This window comes from Gekko japonicus, unplaced genomic scaffold, assembly GCF_001447785.1.
Source record: "Gekko japonicus isolate JY-2015 unplaced genomic scaffold, Gekko_japonicus_V1.1 scaffold129, whole genome shotgun sequence".
Lineage (NCBI taxonomy): Eukaryota > Metazoa > Chordata > Lepidosauria > Squamata > Gekkonidae > Gekko > Gekko japonicus.
Genome location: NW_015168049.1, coordinates 358731 through 377588, shown reverse-complemented (window position 1 = coordinate 377588; position 18858 = coordinate 358731). Strand labels below are relative to the sequence as shown.

The following is an 18858-nucleotide window of genomic DNA, read 5'->3' as shown; positions in this document are numbered from 1 at the left end:
TCTTTCTTTCCCTCTTTCCTTCTCTCTTTTTATTCCTTCTTTCCTTCCTTCTTTCCTTTTCTTTCTTTCTCTCTTTCCTTCCTTCTTTCCTTCTCTCTACTCTCTCTCTTTCCTTCCCTCTTTCCTCCTTCTGTGGCCCAACTCTAGTGAGAAGGAATTTAAACTTTAAACCCCTTCTCCCCCGCAGGCCAGCTGGGGAAGGGAAGGGGAGGCTTTTGAAGATGCCTCCCCCCCCTTTTGCTTCCCCTTCTGACATCACTTCCGGTGATGTCAGGGGACGTGGCATATGCTAATAGCCTAGTAGCTCATTAGCATACCATATGCTAATGAGCTTCTGCAGCTCTTTTTCTACGAAAAGACCCCTTGAAAACCATGTTATGAATTAGGAGCTTCATTCTAAATGGTGATGGCTCAGATATCCAAGTTGAAAGAGGACAAGTTTGATCATAATCCTGCAGACAAACTTTTGAAGTCTGTACATTACGAAATACAGGTTCAATTTGGAGTGCTGAAATGCAGGGGAGAGAAAATTGACAGGCTTTCAATAGCAGTCTGCAGGCGAAACCATAAGATCATTAGTCTCTGCACTTCATAGAGTTGCTGCAGCCATCCAGAAAAATAATAAATGGTATGATTGAAGGCTAACTGTAAGGTAGTGTCATGTCCCAAATCCCCAGGCTATTTTGGGGACTGTACTCATGTCCATCAAATTGACTGTTCTCCCTTGAGTGACTTTCCTGTCCCCCAACCCCTGGTGTGTTCTCATTACAGCAACAGTTACTTATTCAAGAACAAGTTAGTCTACTGCAAATAAAACAGCACTGCCGAACCTTATTTAACAGTTAAGATATTTTTTTCTCTGAAGTGATATGTTAAATAATGTCCTGTAAGTAGAAAATGTATAGAGTCTTATTTAAAGTGGATGTGTGTTCTAGGGGTAGCCATTTTGAGCTGTCAGATTCTTATGGCGCTTTTCGGGTGGTTAAATGTTTTGCTGTGCAAAACATAGAGTTTGGTTACCTCCTGACTTCCTGATTCATTTCTTGTGGATTGTATTTCTTCATGCAAGATAAGGCATCAGGTATTGTTAGGGTTCTATCTGCATGGTACCCCAAAGGAATACTCTGTTTTGTGGTCTTTCCTTGCCAACACTCCCCTTCAGGTCCATAATCACCTCCTCCTCTCCCATCTCATTTGGCATTAGATCAAAGAGGAAGTCTCTAAGATGTATACTTTTTAGGACTCCCTATGTTAAAACCAACATATTGAATTGTGTTCCAGCATCTGAAGACAAGATGCAGTGTCAATTTCTGTATACATTTAAATGAAAAATACTCAAGGGGAAGCTACTTGAAAAAAATTGTGGCTTACGTTGTATTTGTGTGTGGTTGTGTAGGAGATGAAAGGATGACTGAAAGGTGGGGTATTGCTTGCTGGAAAACATTTCTGGGTCGTGTGGATATTCTACTGTGTTCTAGTAATTTAAAGACAGTGGGTATTAGTTAATTTCAGAGTGATTAGCCTAGAGGGAAAAATCAAAAGATCTGGGGTTTTGGTGTCAGTCACTGTGGCTGAGGGAATGGGAAATGTTTCCTGTGTTCTGGCAAGTTTGGGACACCAGATCACAGAAGGTGGTAGTTCCGCTCTATTCTGCTATGGTCAGGCCTCACCTGGAGTACTGTGTCCAGTTTTGGGCACCACATTTTAGGAAGGCTGTTGACAAGCTTGAGCGTGTCCAGAAGAGGGCAACCAGGATGGTGAGAGGGTTGGAATCCAAGTCTTATGAGGAAAGGCTGAAAGAGTTGGGTATGTTTAGCCTGGGAAAAAGAAGGCTTAGAGGGGACATGATTGCAGCCCTCAAGTATTTGAAGGGCTGTCATGTAGAAGATGGAGCAGATCTATTCTCTCTCGCTCCGAATTGCAAGACTAGATCTAATGGGTGGAAATTACAAGGGAGTCGTTACCAGCTAAATATCAGGAGAAACCTCCTAACTGTAAGAGTGGTTGAGCAGTAGAACGGTCTGCCTCTGGAGGTGGTAGATGCTCCTTCGCTGGACGTTTTCAAGCGGAGGCTGGACGACCATCTTTCGGGTATGTTGTAGGTATCAACATACCCAGTTTGGTGTAGTGGTTAAGTGTGCAGACTCTAATCTGGGAGAACCGGGTTTGATTCCCCACTCCTCCACTTGTACCTGCTGATTTGACCTTGGGTCAGTCACAGTCCTTGAAAAAGAGCAGTTTGTGTCAGAGTTCTCTCAGCCCCACCCACCTCGCAGGGTGTCTGTTGTGGGGAGGGGAAGGGAAAGGAGTTTGTAAGCCGCTCTGAGAGTCCAAGTGAAGGGCGGGGTATAAATCCAATCTCTTCTTCTTCTTCTTTTTCTATCTTTCAGCTGTGCTCCTGCAGAGTGCAGGGGTTTGGACTAGATGACCTGCAAGGTCCCTTCCAACTCGAACATTCTTTGATTCTATGAAATGTTGCAAGGATAAAAAGTGTGTAAGAACTATGGAAATAATGGGGATAGGTAATGCCTACTAGCCATAGTAACTGAGGGGAACCTCCACATTCAGAGGCACTAATCCTCTGAATCCCAAAGCCAGGAGGCGAATTCAGTGGAAGGCCTTGGCCTCTATGCCCTGTTGTTGGCCCTCCAGAGGGACAGGTTGGCCACTGTGTGAGACAGGATGCTGGACTAGATGGACTATTGGTCTGATCCAGCAGGGCTCTTCTTATGTTCAGGCATGATCACTGGTACAGCCATGGTCTTTGCATTCAGATTATGCATAAGGAGATACCTCATGACTCAGGCTTGCTGATCAGTCCACAAATGTTGCTAGACAATTGGTCACTTAGCTGATAGGTTGAAGAGGAGGAAAGAACCAGTCCTTTTACAGTGCCAGATTCAGTGGGCTTAGAAGGCTGTAACTCTGCTTAGGATGTCGCTGCTAATGTATTTGTTTTGCTGTACTGTATTTAATGCTGTCTTTTTGTCCCAAGGGGAAAGCAGGACCCATTATAATTCAATACAGAATCACATTAACAATAAAATGGCAGCATTGAACAGCTACAAGAAAAAATTACAGTGTTTTTTTTAAAAAAAACCAATTTATAAAAACTTCCCTCTTTGCTCACCTGGTGACAACCAAGGAAGTTGCTTTTTACAAGCCTATTAGAATCCCTCCCCCTCTTCCTCCTTTCTAAGACCAATAGGAAAGGACCTCAGATTCTACCTGTCACAGAGGGTTTCATGTCAGAGGACTTTTGGAGGAGGAATTTTGATTGAAGAAGTCTCTACTAATCCCTCCATGTACATGATTGGTAAAATGCTCAAGCAACTCTTAATGAAATTGATTTGCTAACTCTTTAGTAAACTTTAAGGGCCTGCACGCTTGCAATGTTTTATTCATGTTTTAATAGAGTTCTCTGTTATTAAGTTCAAATATTTTTAATTAAGAAAGAAGTGCATCCCTCTGGGTAATATTGCAAGCAAGAAGATAGCTGGTAATTAAACTTTTCCGCACGTATAACTAAATTCAAACAATTCTGAATAAATCATTTGAACCTAAGAGAATGCAAATGTCATTACGTGCATCTTTAAACTGGGGGAAAAATTATAGCAGGTTTTGTCAATCCAGAGAATGTTGAAGAGCTTAATAAAAATGCTTCTTATCATAAGAAGAGGATATACAGAAAGACAAGATAAGCTTTTAATTGCCAATTGAAGAATTGCATTTAGAAAAACCTTGGGAGTCATGTGGAATTAGTTTTTACATCAAAAATCCCTTTGAAAATAAAAAAAAATGATCTTCAATTTGAATTACATCTTTGGAGATCCCCATATGAAAATCACCAAAGGCATAAGGTTATAAACCATCAACCTCCTTGCATTTCAATTCGGGAAAGTATGGTCATGGAGCAGGTAGCCATGTGATATTCTCAGAATTATTGCACTAGTTCTAGAAGCCAGTCCATCCTGTTTCTGAAGAGCCCTCCAGGCTCTTCCGCATTCTCATTTTTGTCACTCCTTTGTCCCTATTGCTTTGAGTCCGTCCGTCCCCTTTCCACATGTGTTTTGCTCCCTCTGGGACTACTAGAGAGAGCAAAACACATTGGGGAGAGGGGAAAAAACCCTGAAGCAATACGAACACACAAGTGATGAAAATCAAAATGCGGAAGAGCCCAGCATCAGACTGCAACCCAGAGCCCAAGGGGAATCTAGATAAAACATTCACCTTCTTTTCATGTATGAGTGCATCAGAGTTGCAGTTGGTTTTTGATCACAGTCTGTTTGCTAGCTTTCCTCTGTACTGTTGCCTACACCTTTATAAATGCAATTGCATTTTACCAGGAGAAAGATAAATGTAAACTTATGCCAAAGATGCTAATGTGCATGGCACAAATCACTGAAAAAAATGCAATACAAAATACGATTGCAATACAAAACATTTTGCTGAAGGTCACAATTGGCTTATTTCACTTTCTAGTGCCTCCTGTTCTTTGAAGAATGTTACTTGGATCAAATATGTATTTTTTATTTTAATTTTTTTATTGAGTATTATAAAAGGATAAAGGGAAATGGGGTACAAAGGGTAGAAGGGAAGAGGGTACAAAAGTAAAAGAATGATGCATACATTTTTTCTACATGTACTAATATAATATTAATTCTACTTGTATCTTCAAATAATTCTGTATATTATATCTAATTACTTAAGTCAAGACATTTCTTAATATCTGCATAGAGCTACGTTGTTGCCTTTATATCAAATAAGCGGTTTTCACTTCCTAAAGAAAGTTATGATATCTTATTATCTTGTTAATTTTGATAGAGCATTACGAATTAGTTAATCATAATTAAATTATATTAATTTCATAGCTATGGATTCTCATATTCAAACTCTTATAATCTCTTAAGTATTTATTACAAAATTACTCCTTACTAATACAATTATAGATCCCTAGTGTCCTACCGCTTATAAATAGCCATTTTATACTAAAAGCATTCTAAAAGTAGTATTTTAAAACAAATCTCCCTAAAAAACAAACATACCTAATTCTAAAACATACTTCTTACACATTAAGATTTTCTACAATAACACATACAAATGCCCTATGTCTAATATTTCTTTGACAAATTTAATACTAATTTCACTCAGATTTTGTCTTCTTGGATATCATTAGCCATCCTTTACACTGTTACAGCAGTACTGAATTACCTTGAAATCACATCACACCGTTTTGACCATTCCAAAGTCCTGGGTAATAACTACCTTGTAATATATATTTCTCTCAACATTTAATTTTAAATTTCAATTTCTCTTTAAGTTTTATATCATTAAATCTCATTAAATTCCATTTTGAATAACATTTAACCTGTTGTAGCAGTCCAGCCTAAACACCAAACATACCTAATTCTAAAACACATTTCTTACACATTAAAATTTTCTACAATAACACATACAAATGCCTTATGGCTAGTATTTCTTTGACATTTAATTTTAATACTAATTTCACTCAAATGTTGTCTTCTTAGATATCATTAGCCATCCTTTACACTGTTACAGCAATGCTGAATTATCTTAAAATCACATTACAAGGTTTTGAGCTTTCCAAAATATAAAGTAATAACTACCTTGTAGTATGTATTTCCCTTAACATTTAATTTTAAATTTCAGTTTCTCTTAGGTTTTATATCCTTAAGTCTCATTAGATTCCATTTTGAATGATGTTCAACCTGCTGTAGCAGTCCATCTTAAACAGTTCTCCCCCCCCCCTTTTTTTCTTCTTCTTGAATTCCCAACGTGGTTTTTTTTTGGTGGTTGTGAGTTGCTCCTGTAATGTTCCATTATGGGGGTACAACCCTCTCCTTGTTTGCTTACTATATCCAAAAAGAGTATGAGATTGTTAGAGAATGAACCTGATATTTTGCTTTATGAACTATATTTATTGCTACACACAATGGACTGTGCACACACACACACACACACACAGGCTCAGAGAACTGTACACGTTAAGTCACCTGTTGTGATGCAACACATAGAAGGTTCCTGCACAAGCCTTACATATAAATAAGGTTTCAGCTACACAGTTACCAGCCTGGTGAAGAAGCACACACCTCCATTATTGTGAGCAGTAAGAAACAACAGCTTGAGAAGAGACAGCCCCCATTGCTGAATTATTTGTGGTCATGTATGACACATCACTGCTTTGTTCCTGCATTGGTATTTCCTGCCAAATGGACATTTGGTTCACAATGAGAATGGCCAGCTTCAACAACACTACAATGGAGCATCCTGACGCCAAGGTTTTCACACCTGCCCAGATGCCCTTCTTTGAGTAAGGTTTTAGATTACAATATTGGCAACTCCTTATAGGTAACCTCCCACTCCTGTAGGCAACCAATAGGATTGTTTTTGGGACGGACTAACAGGTAGGTGGGTCAAGAGGTTGGCACAGACACAGCCCATCTCTTGAACCCCCTATAAAAGGTAAGGACCATTCACCTGGCCCTTCCTAGCTAGCATCCCCCGCAACAACCCCTGTCTGCTTTTTACTCCTCTTAAGTCCCACTTGCTATCCCCAAACCCTTGCCTCTACTTTGATCTCTTGATCTGCAGTCAAGAGACCCACAAGAGACCGTGTGCAAACTCCCTTTAGTTTACATTTCTCCCCATCCATTCTTCATTGGAACAACCAAGCTGCGAGACAGATAAGTATAGCCCACCATCACCCCCACCTGCTAATGCAAACGTCCTTATTTTAATACTGTAATTCCAAGGAACTTGATTGATTGTGTGAGTGCATCAGTATTGTTTGTATGAGATTTATTCTTTAAGTAAAGGACATTTATTTTAACAATAACAGCCTCGAATCCTTCTCTGGTAATCCTTGGTGGGAACAGGACCTTGGTATACTGGGCAAGAACCCATTTATAAATTGCCAATTGCTGTAAATAAAGCAATTTGGCTAACAAGATGTGCTTGGAATTCTTTTCTGTTCCTCTATCTTGATATCTTGTGGTTCTTTTGCTTCAAGCAGGAATGCAGCTAAATTCTCCATTTTTGCAATAGACAGTTTAATCTCTGTTATTTCCACCTCCTCCAATGATGGCTCTTCACTCAGATCTTTTGGTTCATTTAGGGATTATTCCAACAAACCTTCTACGTGATCAAATTTGCAGGAAAGCTCCTGGACATAGTTGCTAAAAGACACAAATTACTCTGTATTGGTAGCAAGTATTAAAATGTCTTTTAATGTTTCCGTTATCTCTTGGAGAGTAGCCATTGTTTTCACGGAGCAACAGTCAAATAGTTAGACCATCTGTATTTGTTTAGACTAAACCTGAGAATCCACCAAATACTCTTCAGTTTGCAACCAGTTAGATATATTTAGGACAGCACAGTCAAAATCTTCTCATGATTATAGTCCTTTTAATGTTATTTCCTTTGGATTGAGAGACACTTCCAAATTGAGGGGAGAGGGATGACTGGGTAACTGTTCCCCCCCTCCTCTTTATCTTTCTGAACTTTTTAAAAGTCTGGTTGAGTTCTTCAGCTCTGTTTCAGCAAGCATTTCATGCAAGTACAGAAAAGGAAAGAAACTTACTTGTAGCTGATGTGGAAAGTGATTTACTGTAGAGATACGCGTAGTTTCGATTCTTGAAAAGTCTGGTAGTCACAGCTTAGTGCCGATATGGCGATTGCTTCAGCTGGAGCTTCGGGGCAGACAAAGACTCCAGATTCAAGCTGCCACCCAGATCTAATTCTTCGTCGCTCCCCCTGCTTCAGGGACCCCTCTCCTGGGGGCCCCCTAAGAGTCTGGATAATCCAGACTCTTCCAAACCACACAATTCAGGTGGTTGCTAGAGCAGAGCTCCGCAGCTCGCCCTGATCTTGCTGCACCAAAACCTTGATCAAATATGTATTTAGAGAGAAATAATACGTTAAAAGTTGCTAGTGGTAGTGGAGGGAATAGCTCTGTCTCTGCCCTCCATACAAATGTACATCTTCTGTTCTGGGATGACTTGCAAAAAAACTGACTCTGCAGTTTTTCGGCATCATTGTGAAGTGCATGTCTAGCTGCAGTCACTGATGGCATTATTACACATCCTTGGACCTGTTGGGCAATTGTGCATGTCTGTGAATCTTTGTTTTTTCTAAAGTCAAGGAGAAGGATGAACAAATAATATGCTGCTTTATCAAACAAAACACAGTCTGCCAGATATACAAGAAGTTGCTCAAGCCTTTGAGCTGATGCTGTGTGTCCTTGGCATGGAAAACAGTGAAATGATTTGGCATTTGACTTCTTAGTGTGGATAGCCATAGCATAAGTTAAATATTTGGGTTCACATAGTGGGTGAAGAACCAACTGACACCACGTTTAGAAGATTGTGTCTGCCTTCACCCTTAGTTTCATTCATGTTTCTGAGGTGGCTGCTTCAAAGTTGGATTGAGGAACATAGTTTTGTTCATTGTAACCCAGAATCTAAATATTTCACACCAACCTTGTGCATTTGTTGGTGTGAAATATTTAGATTCTGGGTTACAATGAACAAAACTAGGTCACTGCAGTTCTCCCAGATTAGAGTCCACACACTTAACAATTACACTAAACTGGCTCTCAAGCTAGCATTCTCAAGCCCCAACCTGGATAGCCCAGGGTAGCCTGATCTTGTTAGACCTTGAAAGCTAAGTAGGGTCAGCCCTGGTCAGTGTTTGGATGGGAGACCACCAAGGTCACTCTACAGAGAAAGACAATTGCAAAGCACCTCTGAAGGTCTCTTGCCTTGAAAACCCTACAGTGTTGTCATAAGTTGGCTGCTATTTGACGGCAAAGCAAAAAATTGTCAGGCAACTTTCTTTATGAAGCAATCCAGGAGAAACTCATTACTTTGAGCTGGCAGTCAACCCTTCCATCAGAAGTTGAGAGATTGTACCTGAGGCTATCCCTTCTCATTTTCTAATAGAAGGGGCACCTGTAAACAGTTTGGGACTGGATAAAGGCTGAGGACTAATGAGGTAGGCCAGTAGGAATCTAGAGTCTCACAGGCGATAAAAGTTGATTGTTGCGAGACTAAATTTTGAAGGGAACGAATAGCTTTAAAATCTACTTAATTATATAGATGCTTCAAATGCATGAAATATGCAAAGCAATTTGCTGTGTTGGACAATCTGAACTTTTAATAGATCAAGTTCATTGCTGTGTCAAGAAAAAGCAAGAGTCTGATTCTTTCAGATCTAGGTCATAGAACAGTAGATCTAGGTCATAGAACTAGTATCAAAACATGGCCTATGCTATACTTTGGAAAGTGTTCAAAAGTATAGCACAAGGCCTCAGGCTATCCAATTTACCAAGATGTAGATGTGTTAGATGCTACTGCCTCTGCTTCTGTTTCTTATAAGAGGCCATTCTTGGCCACTTCATATCACACTGGACTCAACCTTGGACAACCTCCAGCTGGCATATATTTCCCCCCTTTACTAGGTACTATATTCACACTATTGTTTAAATTTCAATATTATGGTTAAAGCCTTGTGCACATTGCTATTTATGATCAAAGAGGCTCACAGTAGGAGCTAACTTTTGGACTCTTACAGAACAGAGAACAACATGAGAATTTAATTTCTATGTTCCTCTACCCCTCCCCCTGCTCATTCTTCCCTCCTACTCCTTTTGCAGTATAAAGGAACACTAATTATCGGCTATGAACATACATGAATCAAAGGCAGCAATGGCCCAATACAAGTGTGGGATGGTGAACTTGGTTGAGCTGAAGAAGAAATGAGGACTTATGGAAAGAACGTACATAATTGACAGTCAAGTTGAGTAAATGGACCTGGCGTATTTGTGCTGTCAACTACATGTCAGTAAAAACTGAGGAACGATTTATATACACCCACTAAAAAAAACAAATTACATAGCCAATCTCCTCGAAATTAAACACATGTTTTTCAAGGGTACCCCAAGGGAGGCTTGGAAATTTTCTCTCTCTGACTGTGTAGTAGGTTTCTAGAATATTATGGATACTACTGAAATCCAAGTCGTAAATTAAGATTTTAAAAAGAACCCTGGCGTATACCATAGCCCATTGATTGAGCGGTTGTTGTTCAAGCAGCTGAGGGGGCAGAAAGTTTATTTTTAAAGGCTTTTTCAAGATTGAGCTGCCAGCAAATAACAACTGGTTATCAACACTAATAAGCCATGATGTTCTGGGTGGAAAATGTAATTTGGCCTTGTATCATTCCACAGTTTGGCATGGTTATTGCAATAGCTGTGTGGGGGCCGGAGCTGCTGGAAGGGAATGGATTTCTGACTCCATCATGAGACTGAGGGTATTAAAGACAGACTGCTAACTGTAGAATACACCTCCATTGGGCTTCGTTTGGGGGAGTTTTGTACCAATATAATTTCATTCCAACACAGAAGGGTGAAAACTTTGTTGTACAATGAAACTCTGTACCAGCACGGACTGCTTCATTTATTTCGGCTTCAGCAGCTCTGCATGCAAGCATATTTGCAAAATACTATCCGACATTGAAGTGAAGAGGGCAGGCAGCCCTTGCTTGCACAAGCTCTTTGCACATGGAAGCTTTGGATTAGGGTGAAATAGGAACTGCTGTGTTCCCAGAAAGCTTTCTTTCATAGGCTGTATGTGCCTGCAGTTATATGTAGGATTCCTATTTATTCATTTAAAGCAAGTTTAGCTGGCCTTTCTCCAGAACTGAACTCAAGCCAGGTTGCTCCATTAAGTTAGAAGAAATTCCATGTGTTTCACAGGAAACACCAGTAAAAGGTTCCACCTAGGCAGAAGGGCTTACTAGAATGCTCTGTTATAAGGCATTAACATTTATACTGCTTTAATCGGTATACTGGGATGAGTTGGTACCTGCAACAAAATGCTGTGGATTGATTCAGCTTGCCCAAGAGTGGCTGCAAAGGTGGAACAATGGCTACCTCTGTAGCAATCTTCAGGGCTTAAAGAATGCCTGCCAGGATTGCCCCAGCAGGCACCACTCTCTAACCCTGAGGGTGGACCTATGGGAAGTGCTGAGATAGGGAAAATACCATCCCTCTCATAGCCCCCACTTCTTTCCATCTCCCCCACACACTGTCCCTCCCTCTGCAATGGGAGCTGATGGCATGGCCAGCTCTACCAGTTGGCTAGTTGATTGGGGGGGGGGGGTCCTTAAAGCTGAAAGTATGGAAGCTGTCAGCTCCAAACCTTCCCCAATCAGCTGGTTAATAGTGTTACATGGGGTTGCCTACCAACCCCCAAGATGGTGGCCAAGATGTCATGACATAGTACTGTGAGATCTCTGTTGTCATTTATTTACCTCAGTTCTGGGTTTTTAACTCACCATTTTTTTAAAAGTTTCAGACTTTTCTGCAAAACTGGGAAATACTCCACATTTGTAGAAATATTCTAATCGGTCCCTGTCCCCATGGTGCTGGTTTTTGGATTCACACTCTGAGGCCATGTTCAGAATGAAATAGGAAGATACAAAGCAGTAACTGCTTGTTTTCCAAACCGCACAGAACAAAAAAGAAGTGACTAAAAGGTATTTAACAGTAAGGATCGAAGTACATGTGTCTTGCAGTCATGAAGATCGCACTTATGTACTTTAAAGAAAAGCAGCTTCGGTCAGCAGGGCTTTGAACTGAAGGAAAGGGAGGACAGAGGGTGTTTAACCATTTCCCCACCTAAATTTCCCCATTCTAAATAACCCCACCTCCCAGCTGATTTCTTTCTCAGGGGTTTTAAACTGTATGCAGACAAAAATCAGCTGGAGAGTGATTTGGAAGGAGAAGCTAGAGACTGGGAAAGGTTAAGCATCTCCCTCACACTCTTCCCCATTCCAAATTCCACTTCCCCAAAGCTTTCCCCCCCCAGTTTAAAAGGGGGATTTTTGAGCTATTTTATATGCATTTGCATGAACTGTGCAACAAGCCTGTGACAAAGTGAACTTTGACTGACGACACCTTATCTATGGAACATTTTGTTGGTCTTCAAAGTGCTACTGAACTCAGCTTTTGTTCTACCACCTGAAACTAACATGGCTACCCACCTGAAACTATTCCCCAAGTTCCTTTATAGGATGCAAAGTGGACATTAATTATCTGACATTTTGTCCTCTGTCATCATAACAATGTTGAAGATTTGTTTGTTTGTTTGTTTTGGGGTTGTGTTCTAGCACCTGTTTTATTTATGGCCTTTATAATAAACTGGAGGGGGTGACTTCCTTGTTGAGATGTCAGTTTCTCCCTTTATGTGCCTTGATATTTCTGTCTAAAACATATTGAAAGCTTAAATAGATTTGGGAATAACTGTCAAAGAAGAAATATGAAATGGAACTCTGGGCAAGCTCTCATGAATTCTCTCCTTATATAAACTTGTGGGGAAATGATTTTAGGTTAATATTTCATTTTGCTTTGGACACTATTAAAATTGCTTAAATTAGGGTTAAATTAGATCAGCAATGTTGAAGAGGTTATAGCAGTGCTGGGAATTACCTTTGTATGTTGTAGTTCAGTCATTGAAAAATGCGCACGAGTAAGTGGACTAATAAATGTTATCATGAATGTTCTGGATGACCTGATGATTATCCCAGAAAAGATATCCATATATTTTTGAACACTGGATCCTCAATCTCAATCCTAAACAGTTATACCCTTACAAGACCATTGAACTCAGAAGCATCTAACTCTGTTTAGGACTGCACTGCAGTGTTTGGTCTGACTTTCACATGCCTCAGTCAGAGGTCTTTCCCAGCCTTCCTTCATATTCTGTACTGCTAAGCCATGAGTCCTCTGCATAGTATTACCCTTTTCCAAAATAATAGGTAAGTCTGAGAGGAAATACGAATTTCCACAAGCCAGCATGGTGTAGTGGTTACCAGCTGTGGACTCTAATCTGGAGGACGGGGTTTGATTCCCCACTCCTCCTCCCCATGAAGCCTGCTGGGTAAGTTTGGGCCAGTCACAGTTCTCTTAGAGCTCTCTCAGCCCTACCTAACACACAAGGTGCCTGTTGTGGGGGGAGGAAGAGAAGGCGATTGTAAGCCGCTTTGAGACTCCTTAAGGTAAAGAAAAGAAGGGTATAAAAACCTACTCACTGGCAGTCTTTAAGCAGTGTCTAGACAAACACTTGTCAGGGATGCTCTAGGCTGATCCTCCACTGAGCAGGGGATGGGACTAGATGGCCTGTATGGCCCCTTCCAACTCTGTGATTCTATGATTCTTCCTCTCCCTTCTTTTAATACCTGTTTTGTAGAGAGTAATGCAAGTTTATTGAAAGAATCTTTTTTTTAATTACAGAACAGAGTAAGTTAACTAAAGGGCTGTTATACAAGCTTCTGTACGTTGCTGTATTTGGCGTTTATTCTGCTTCCTTTCAGAGAATGTATAGAAGTAATTCCTATCTATAGCTGAAATGGGAGTGTGTATTCATTAACCCCTTGCCTTGTAAGAAATATGAAATATTAGTCTTCTTACATAGTGCTTTGGGGATCTGTTGCATTTTCTCTGTACTATTCCATCTTGCGCCACTCCCATGTTTCAATTTGACGTTATTCATAGGAATACAACTGGAGGAACTACCAGCCAGGTAGCATGAGTGCTTCTGAACTGCAAATGTTGGCGAGTATGAAGAGGCAACAGAACGAAGAGCTGGAAAATAGCGGACCTTCTCATGGGCTGAGCGCATCTCAAATTGACAATTGTAATATCAGCATCAGCACAAGCAGTGACGACACGGCAACTTGGAACTCATGTCTCCCAGCGGTAAGCCTGAATGTATCTTCCATATTATTGAAATAGTTTCCCAGTGGAATCTCCAGGCATCCTGAGCCTCATTTAAAGTTTTGTGTAGGCTTCCATATGTTTAGCTCAGTGTTTATACACCCTATAGCAGAGGTGTCAAACTCATTTGTTACACTTTGTCAGGCCAGGCCATGTGTGCCATAAAATGTAATGCTAGGTCCCAGAGATATAAACTGTATAAAGGACAGTAGCTGGTAAGCTCTGAGTTGCTGTATCTTCACTGCAAGGCTCCATGGGCTGGGAAGGAGGTGCCAAGGAAAACCCATATGAGCAGACTGGAGAACCAGTGGTGCAGCACTGGGCAGATGCTCCCACGAGGTTGTTCCGCCATGCTGAAGCCACAATCAGAGTGTATGTGCCCCCCCCCCCCCCCCCGAACAGTCTCCTCTTCCCTCCCTTGCACTAGTTGCTTGCGGGCCGCATAAGAGCCCTGGATGGGCTGGTTCCGGCCCCCAGGCCTTATGTTTGACACCCCTGCCCTATAGGGCCAGATAAGTGCAAATACTAACATTGTTAACATGCGTTATTCATACTTTTGTGTCCATTCAGGACTCCATTTTCAAGTGATTTCCAAGCATGGTTAGTCACAGATGGGTTACAACTTCAGGAGGACTCCAAGCATGCTTGATGGCTCCCCTGGAGGGAATATAACCAAGCAGTTCAGAATTCCTTCTGATCACCATTCATTTCTAACTGCTAGAAATGTTACTAAATAGATTATTCTTACATCACAGCTCAGACAAAATGGAAAAAAAATAGAAATCCCATCATGAAGTATTCTGGTCATGTTTGCTAACTTGTAGTGTGATGGTCATGCTGTATAAAAGTAAAAATCAATCAAAATCATTATTTATTAAAATATGTATACCTCACCTTTCCTCTTGGCTCAAGGCATTGGCCCACTCTTCTTTGACTTAGCCCAGTCTACAGAAGGCCTTATTATTCTGTTTCCCAGGGGTGTTTGTGCTTGGGTGTTGGTGAGTCTGCTAGGAGAGGGAGTTCTGTAATTGATGGAGGTGAACTCTAATGTAGGTTTGGCTGTATATATTCTAGATAACAAGCAAAGCAGTCATAATGACCCTTGAGTTAAACCTTGCTTAGATATGTGTGACCAGCCCAAGCCTAACATGTGTTCTTCTCAGTAAGTATTTCTTGCGCTACCTGTTACCTCTCTGCACATATATTCAATATTACCTTCTTATTTGTGTATTTATTTTATTTCTATCCCCTACCTTCCCACATGTGGGCTCAGGCCGGTTACAACATATAAAATTAACAATCGTAAAACCAATTCTAATACTATAAAATCACTAACCCTTAATAAAAGATGACATTCTAAAAAGCACGCTATAACAGTAGGGAGGCCAGAGCCTATAAGAAATGTCTTTCTCAATGGTACAGTTCATCACTTTCAGATAGCCCCAGAGCCAGCATTACAATCCAGTGACTCAGCAATTTACAGTAATTATGGGAGGAGGGGCCAGATGGTATTTGATCTCCGCTCCCTCAACTAAAAGACTGGGGAAAGGGCTGCGTTTTACAGGCCCTGAGGAATTGTAAAAGATCCCACAGGGGCCTGATCTCTCTTGGGAGAGTGTTCCGCCAGGTTGGAGCCAGGGCTGAAAACTCCCTGGCCCTGGTTAAGGCTAGACGGATGTCTTTTGGGCTGGGAACTTCTAGTAAATGCTGAGCTAATGAGCATAAGGCCCATCGGGGCATATATGGGGAGAGGCGGTCCCACAGTGTTGGTCCCTGGCTGCTAAGGGCCTTAAAGGTTAAAACCAACACCTTGAAACGGAGCTGTATCTCTACTCTTTAGGCTTTAATTGCTTGTTTTGTTTTATTTGTAATCATTGTAATTTGCATTGAGTCCTTTTTAGGAGAAAGGAGGCCTAAAATGTCTTTAATCAATAAACAAAAAGTAATCTCTTATAAAAAGCACTTACCAGAAAACATTGTATTACCTTTGCTTTAACGGTAAGTGCTACAATGTGGAGATCTGATAACTGTGAACTAATAAAATTAATGAACTTGCACAGTAATTAATGTGTACAGCACAGTGCTGATTGTGTTTTACAATCTTTCTTCCATCTTTCTTCATTCCCCTCCTCATGAAAACTGGTGTGAGGTCAAGGTGGTCTTCAAATGGATCGTTATCTTATAAACGTACTTATCAAATTTCATTCTGATATCTCCGTCTTCAAAATTCATATCAACATGTGTTTTATAGTCTCCTTTTTCCGAAAGACTGGAGTGGAAGAAAAAAGGTTGTGGTTCGTATGTGTAATATATAGTGATATCCCGGCGATGGATGTCAACTGGTGTCTCGGTGTTTAAGGCAGATACTACATTGTTTCATGTCTTTCCACCTCTTTATGTGCCCTCTTGCAAAAGGGTCAATCTGCAATTCATCCCTCAAATGCAAAATGTCATCCTGACTTTTAGAGCAACTTTAATTCTTATATCTTAGTCTCCATGGGAGATGTTGTGTTCCATTGTATTTTACATTTTCCTTCCCGCTTTGAAAATAGGCAATGGGGGTCAAGTTGGTATCTGAATTTGAAATGTCTAATCTTTCTATAAACATATATATCAAATTGCCAACATTCCAATATTTTTATGCCATGAAAAGAAATCTTCAGTGCCAAGTGGAGGAGCTGAACTCATTACATGACCACTAGTACTACCTAGGGAGGAGAAAAGATGGTGTGGGGCATAGAGACAAGACTGGGGGAGGCTTTCATGAGAATGAGCAATATCCATCCATAGAGTCCAATAGATTCATTGGAAGGTGGAAAGGTCAAGCCAAGCAACCCAGTTTTTAGAAGGGGAGCCTTACACATAAGCCTGTGTTCTTGATGAAAAGGAGTATGAAGGTACTTCAGGGTTTTGTTTTTATATAGGAACATTCAGGACTTTTTTGGGGTGGGAGGTGCCAGAACTGTCAAGAGGGCAATGAAGTTTTCAATCAGTATACTGAAAACTCATGAACTTTTGAAGATTTTAAAAAGAATTTTGTTGAAGAGGTTCCGAAACTCCATTCCGGTGCGTTCCCCCAGGAAAAAAAAAAGCCCTGGGGACATTAAAATGTTTCTGCAAATCCTTGAGGATGTCTTTTGTTTTCTTGGGTGAGCATTTTTAGTCTTTTATCTATATATAAAAAGTACAAAGCAAAAAAGTCAGTTAGTGAAAAGACCAGTCCTACAAGGTGTATTCCACATGAGCAGACACAAACCAGATGTAAAGAGATTCTACTCGGATCAGTTGCTTTGGCATCAGAAAGTGCAATCCTAAGCAGAGTCATGCCCTTCTAAGCCCCAGTGATTTCAGTGGATTTAGAAGGGGATAACTTTGCTTAGGATTGTTCTCTGAGAAACCACCTCCAGCTTCTCTGGCTTGGCAGGGAGCAGAGGTTCTGTTCCATGTAAGATCTGACCCACAGATCAGCACACAAAGAATTAAAGATAAGAATGTGTGAAGGAAAATATCCTTAAGGTAAGACCGTCCTTCCAAAAGTGCATCAGAATATGCTCAGCAAGTCATTATACCTTTAGGTAACAGGTCTTGTACTACTTTGTATCAACCCATCCCATTGCTCTTTTTAAAAAGAATAAATTCTGACTTCTTGATTATTGGGATTTAAAAGTATAGCAGACGAGAGATGGGTCACTCACTGAGCTTTTCATCTTTTGAAAATGGTTACAGTTAAAATTCTGCAGTTTCTTTTATTTTCATTGATTCCCACCTCTCAAGATGGATATGTCTGTTGTATTGTTCTGAATATCTAGTAAAAGTTAATGTTGGAATGAAATGGGGAAAGTGCTTTCTGTATATAATGGATTGTGTTACATGTTGCATTGAATGTCTGATTGGTTCTCCCAATGTGTAGTTTAAATTTAAACGGCTGAGGTGGTCAGATCAGGGCCACAGTATGGTGGGAGAGGATTCAGCTCTTTTCCCCAAGCCATTTTCCCCAATAAAAATGCCTTCACCAAATTAGTCCCAGTTGTGGGGGGGATACATATAATATGGGCACCCGTCTTTTTTCTCTACTGGGAATACTTACTATTGAAGAAAAAGCATAAAGAGTTAAACCCCATCCCTGCACCATGCTGCCAAACTGAATTCCACTTTCTCTAGTAGTTTCCAGTTTTTAAATTAAGCTATACATTGGAACATCCATTCATTTATTTATTTATTTATTTAGATTTATATCCCGCCTTGCCTACACAGGCAGGCTCAAGGCGGCATACAACAGGTTAAAATACAATAAAACACAGATACAGAAGTGCAGTATTATAAAATTTCATGTAACAAACGATATACATAAAGTGCAGTGAACTGCAGATGGCGATTGCTGTAAGGTGGTCCGAGGTAGCTAGGCCGGTGTCCAAAGTTGTTCTGAATGCCAGTAGCATGAGGGCCGCAATAGTCCAGTTTTTAATAGCTCATTCATTGATCCCCAACCCAACATGAAGCTTAGCTATAAGATATACCTAGTTACAGATATTCTTAATATTTAATCTATGCTTGCTAGGTGGGCAAAAGCAGGATACTGAAATATTAGGACAGTAATCTAGAGATTATTGGGCAAATTGAGTGAAATAGTTTGAATTTTTCCAGTTTTCTTTAGAGGGGCTATGCCTACTTACCTACACTGATGAAAAGGGAAGCACAATTTATTACATAAGGCAGATGCATACACACACACACACACACACACTGTAACCTCCCAGAGACAGCAAGGAACTGTGTGCTAAATTACAAAATAGTAAGGTTTATGGTTGTGATGTACTGGTGTGAAACTCCAGCTCACAAATGTTTCATTAAATTGTTTTATCTTAGTATTTTTTGTAAAGCTAAGGGACGTTGAGGGTTATATCTGAAATACATTAATAGAAGGGGTGGAGAGGTAGTTAGTGTGCGGACTCTAATCTGGGAGAACCGGGTTTGATTCCCCACTCCTCCACTTGCACCTGCTGATGTGACCTTGGGTCAGTCACAAGCTTTGACACAGCTGTCCTTGAAAAAGAGCAGTTTGTGTC

At 40.5% G+C, this 18858-nt stretch overlaps 1 protein-coding gene across 1 annotated transcript in view; it reads left to right on the top strand.

Moving 5' to 3' along the window:
- The window catches only part of LOC107113077 (chromosome unknown open reading frame, human C3orf67), a 225152-nt gene that overhangs the window by 138620 nt on the left and 67674 nt on the right, over positions 1-18858 (top strand). The window contains exon 12 of the mRNA XM_015414332.1: positions 13571-13774. Coding sequence (XP_015269818.1) covers positions 13571-13774 — 204 coding nt within the window. The remainder of the gene's footprint in view (positions 1-13570; positions 13775-18858) is intronic.